Genomic DNA, 4,794 nt, shown 5'->3' with positions numbered 1-4,794 from the left:
AGTAATTAAACTAAATAGGAAATATATTTTTTGATGGATGATCATTAAACTAAAAATAAAATATTTTTAATGAATGATGTCTAAACTATATTAAAAATTTTTTATGATATTTTGATTTTATGAATAAGATGCTAATATGTATGAATTTGTAAGAAAAAATTAATTAAATAAAAGCAATTTAAAATTACCAACTAAATAAATAAAATTAAACTTCGGAAAGAGGAATTACGTTTATACCCAAATGATACGAGATTCGTTGATGTTGAAGTTGCTCGAGTCTAGAACTAGACTAATTAAATAAATATACTTAATCTACTCTTTGTTGAATCTAGAAGAGATAATATTTTCTTGCAAACTAAAATACGAAAGCACGATTAAATCTTTCTACGAATTCTGTTAGCTCTTGATTATGTTAGTATGTTGTTTGCAGATAAGGAAGCAGATGCACAAATTAAGAAAATAGAAACACGATGATCATTGTCGTTGTGATGAGCTAGCAATGATGATACGTTGAAGAGAGTATGCAATTGAAATCAACAAGATGAAGGCGACAAAATCTTTATATTGTTGCCATAAATGTTCATCATAGCAATGCAATAGGAACAAACTGTAATATTTTTTCAGCAATATGTTTTTTTCTTTTCTCCATTTGTTTTTTTTTTCACTTTTTCTTGGTTTTTTTTTCTCACTGTTTTTTAACTTTTCTTGTTGCTGCTATAATAACAATAATAATTTTTTTAGGGTTTAAGGGTGAAATAGATGATGATAAAGTTAACTATGCACCGAAGATAAAGATATATAGATATGTGAAAAGATGTGGTGGAGATAACAACGTGTAACGTGTGTGATGCTACGAAGAAAGTGAAATCACATGCTAAAGAATAATAGTTAAATAAAATTTTAAAGAAATAAATTGAATTATAAATGAGTTGTAGATAATGACAAAAATAAAATTTATTAATACTAAAATAGAATATATAGTAGAACTACCTTTCAACTAAGCACTAACTACCTAGCAAACTAAAGACGGAGTGGATGAAGCGAAAATAATATTTAAAGATGATGAATAATAGAGAAGTTAGTACTAAAATTGTCCACGAATCATCTAAGAACTAAGAACGAAGTGGATGATGAAGAAGCCCCCGGAGCATAGCTGAGTTGGTTACGACACAGTAGACTTGCAGAAGAGGACAAGGGTTCGAATCCTGACGAAGCCAGACAATACCCTCCTACGTCGTGACCCATTATAGTTTTTCGATTTACCTCCTCACATGATCGTGAGATCGATCGTCCGCTAAGGTGGCAGATTCCACCATTAGCAAAAAAGAAGTGGATGAAGAAGAAAAATAACTTCATAAAAAATAAAATTAAAAATTATATTAATTTAAAGATGATTAAAATATAGAATATGGAATTTCTTTTACGAACTCAACTCAATAATAAATATGAAAATAAATATTTTAAATAAAAAACTAATTAATAGGGATTATTATTAATTTTTATTTAATAAAAATTAATATGCATCAGTTTTGAATATTTTATAATTTAATTCTATTTATTATAGGTGTATCAATTTTAAATATTTTCTATTTTTGAAGATTTTTATTTTTTTCCTTTTATCACATATGTGTAAATCTTTAATATTTTTTAATGACTTTCAATTTCTTTCCTTCTATTACAGAGAATTAATTTAAAATTTATCGTTAATTACTTTTCGATATTTATTTCTTCATTTGCATTACAAATTAAGAATTTCAATATAATCCTGCAGGGGAAGAAAACAAAATGTTGGAAATCGGAAGTGTCTTCTAGACATTAAATTATGGCCTTTGCCTCGTTATAAAGCTTGGTAGGCATCCCCGTGAAGCAAAGCAAACACTTGGAGACCGTCGACCGTGAGAGGAAGGAGATGGGCAAGCAAAGGTTTCAGCTGCTGCTAATTCTGGCGTTTGCAATGGCCACAACTGATTTTGTTATGGTCGAGTCACTTGCAAATGGCCTCGGGTCGACTCCTCCCATGGGGTATGTTCTCAGTTCTCGATCGTCTTCCTCCCTGATCTTTAACGAAACAGCAAAAAAACTTAACCATGGCATACTGTTTCATTTTTCGCCTCTCGGCGTGGATTCATACTGCTCTATTCATTCTCCCTGTTCAGGTGGAATAGTTGGAATCGCTTCTCTTGCCAAATCAATGAGACACTAATCAAAGAAACAGGTAGATGGACCGATGCTGAGCCTTTGTGGACTACTTACTATTCTCCTTGAATCGTTTCTATAATTACCCATCGATGCAACAGCCGATGCAATGGTGTCGACTGGACTCGCGAAGCTTGGATATGAATACGTCAACATTGGTTAGTCTTTCTCTACTTGTTTAACTTCCTTTTGATTGTTTGTAATTTCTGATCCATAGATGATTTGCAGATGATTGCTGGGCTGAGCACGACCGCGACTCCCAGGTTTATTGATACCTTTCTTTAGTTTTCGTCTACAGTTACCACAATAAGCATGAACTGCAACTTTGTAATGTATTCAGGGATACCTACTGGCCGACCGAAGAACATTCCCATCAGGAATCAAAGCTCTTGCAGATTATGTGCACAGCAAGGGGCTTAAGCTTGGCATATACTCGGATGCAGGGTGAGTATGGTGGAGTACTATTCATTTCTGTAAAAAGCCAACAACACATTTACTGATTCATACTGATATTTATATTATCCTGATCTTTCTTTCTTCTTATCATTGGCTTTGTGGTTTCTACAGATACAGAACATGTAGCTCACAGATGCCTGGTTCACTGGGGTATGAGAAGAAAGATGCTGAAACTTTTGCTGCATGGGTAAGCTGTTTTGGCAATATGTGTATCTTGAACTTGATTGATTTTCTTTTTTTTTTTTTCTAATATTGCATAATGGAAAAGCAATTCTCACTAAATAGTATCTTTCGGGTCAGGGAATAGATTACCTCAAGTATGACAACTGCAACAATGGAGATTTGAAGCCCATGGAGAGGTAGAATTGTAAAGGTCATTGGTCGAATAAGCATGGTTAAAGTAAGTAAACTTGGAATCTTGTTCATATAGGTATCCTCAAATGACTGAAGCTCTAATGAGCACTGGTCGACCAATTTTTATCTCCCTTTGCGAATGGTAAGCGAAACACTTCTTCTTCATCATCTTCTTCTAGCTTCTTCTTCTTTCACTAATTACCTATTTCTCGTCATTTGTTTATCATATTCAGGGGAGACATGCACCCAGCTACCTGGGGAAGCAAACTAGGAAATAGCTGGAGAACTACTGACGACATTAATGATTCATGGGAAAGGTTTAATACTTCAACTCCATTAAACAAACTGTCAAGCTCTCTAGTTGGTGATTTCTTTCTTGGATCGAACCAACCCAATTAAATTGGAATTAAGGCCAGCCGAAATATCCTTCCATTTCCAATTAAATTGTCTATTCAAACACATTACAGTTTAAAACCAGATAAGAAAAGTTTTTGATTGATTACCTTGATTGTGAAAAGGAGAATTTATGGTCGTGCAGTATGGTCTCAAGGGCTGATCAGAACGAAGTTTATGCTGACTATGCAAGGCCTGGTGGCTGGAATGGTTAGTTCATCTTTAATTAACTGTTAAGTGTGTATTTCCATTGAAAACAATCTTTGTGCATCTTTATATCTCTATTATCAGATCCTGATATGCTCGAAGTTGGAAATGGTGGGATGACTAATGAAGAATACATTGTGCATTTCAGCATCTGGGCTATCTCCAAGGTAACCACCACTTCCCAGCTTACCGTGCGTGCATTCATCTGAAATGCTTAAGAATTATGTGATGCTTGCAGGCTCCTCTCCTCATTGGCTGTGATGTTAGAAATATGACACAGGCGACCATGGCCATTCTCGGAAACAAGGAAGTGATTGCTGTTAACCAAGGTGCCGTGCCCCCTTCATTCTCTGTTTCTGATTAACTACATTTACAAAACAATGAATTGGTTTCTCCCCTTCAGATCCTCTGGGTGTTCAAGCAAAGAAGGTCAGGATGATGGGCAGTGCTGAGGTTAGTCAGCATTAATGTTTTCTAGTTGTTTTTATTTTAAATAAAACTTGGAGGATAAATTCATTCACAGGTTTGGGCCGGGCCTTTATCTGGATATAGAACAGTAGTAGTGCTACTGAACCGATCCGTTTTCCCGGCCCAAATTACGGCCCACTGGGATGACATTGGCATTCCTCCCAATACCTCTGTGCAAGCAAGAAATCTGTGGAAGGTAGTTCTGCTGCTGCAGAACTAGCACTGCTGCTCACTGTTCAGTTCATGTATTTATTAATTTGTTCTTGTTCTCTTTTAATGCAGCATATAACACTGAAGAGGGAATTTGTGGGTAAATTGAGAGCCCAAGTTGGCGGTCATTCGTGCCAGATGTATATTTTAACTCCCGTGTCTCAATCAGAATGAGAAGCATCAGGGTGTATTTGAATTAATGTAAACTGAATAAATGATGTCCACCATTCGTTCTTGGTGTTAAATTTATCAGACTATTTATTTAGTGTAAGCAAGATCGCAAGCAATTGGGTTGATGGTTGTGTTGGCGTGTCCACCATTCCACTAAGTTCCTCTCCCCCAAACAAAGATTAAGTTGAACTCTTAAAGCTAACAGACTAGATTTACCATCATATGTAGTTATCAGTTGGGTGGTAACATGAACATTGGAAGGTGTAATAAATCTAGCATAAACTTTTAATTTTTTTACAAACCTATGCACATACTTTAACTTTGTTTATGGATTTTGTC

At 35.0% G+C, this 4,794-nt stretch overlaps 1 protein-coding gene across 1 annotated transcript; it reads left to right on the top strand.

Moving 5' to 3' along the window:
• The first annotated feature begins 1,884 nt into the window (after positions 1-1,884).
• On the top strand, positions 1,885-4,550 carry LOC141812504 (alpha-galactosidase 1-like). Its single transcript, XM_074700493.1, has 15 exons — positions 1,885-2,022; positions 2,157-2,215; positions 2,298-2,354; positions 2,425-2,459; positions 2,537-2,640; positions 2,764-2,839; positions 2,953-3,011; positions 3,083-3,148; positions 3,240-3,323; positions 3,545-3,609; positions 3,691-3,773; positions 3,845-3,935; positions 4,010-4,059; positions 4,130-4,270; positions 4,357-4,550. The coding sequence occupies exons 1-15, from the start codon at positions 1,910-1,912 to the stop codon at positions 4,456-4,458; spliced, it is 1,185 nt and encodes a 394-aa protein (XP_074556594.1). The 5' UTR covers positions 1,885-1,909; the 3' UTR covers positions 4,459-4,550.
• The last annotated feature ends 244 nt before the right edge of the window (positions 4,551-4,794 follow it).

Source organism: Curcuma longa, chromosome 19 (assembly GCF_044706935.1).
Source record: "Curcuma longa cultivar G26 ecotype Majalengka, Jawa Barat chromosome 19, ITB_CL_G26_1.1, whole genome shotgun sequence".
NCBI classification, from domain to species: Eukaryota; Viridiplantae; Streptophyta; class Magnoliopsida; order Zingiberales; family Zingiberaceae; genus Curcuma; species Curcuma longa.
The sequence above is the reverse complement of the archived record's forward strand: the minus strand, read 5'-3'. Positions and strand labels throughout refer to the sequence as shown.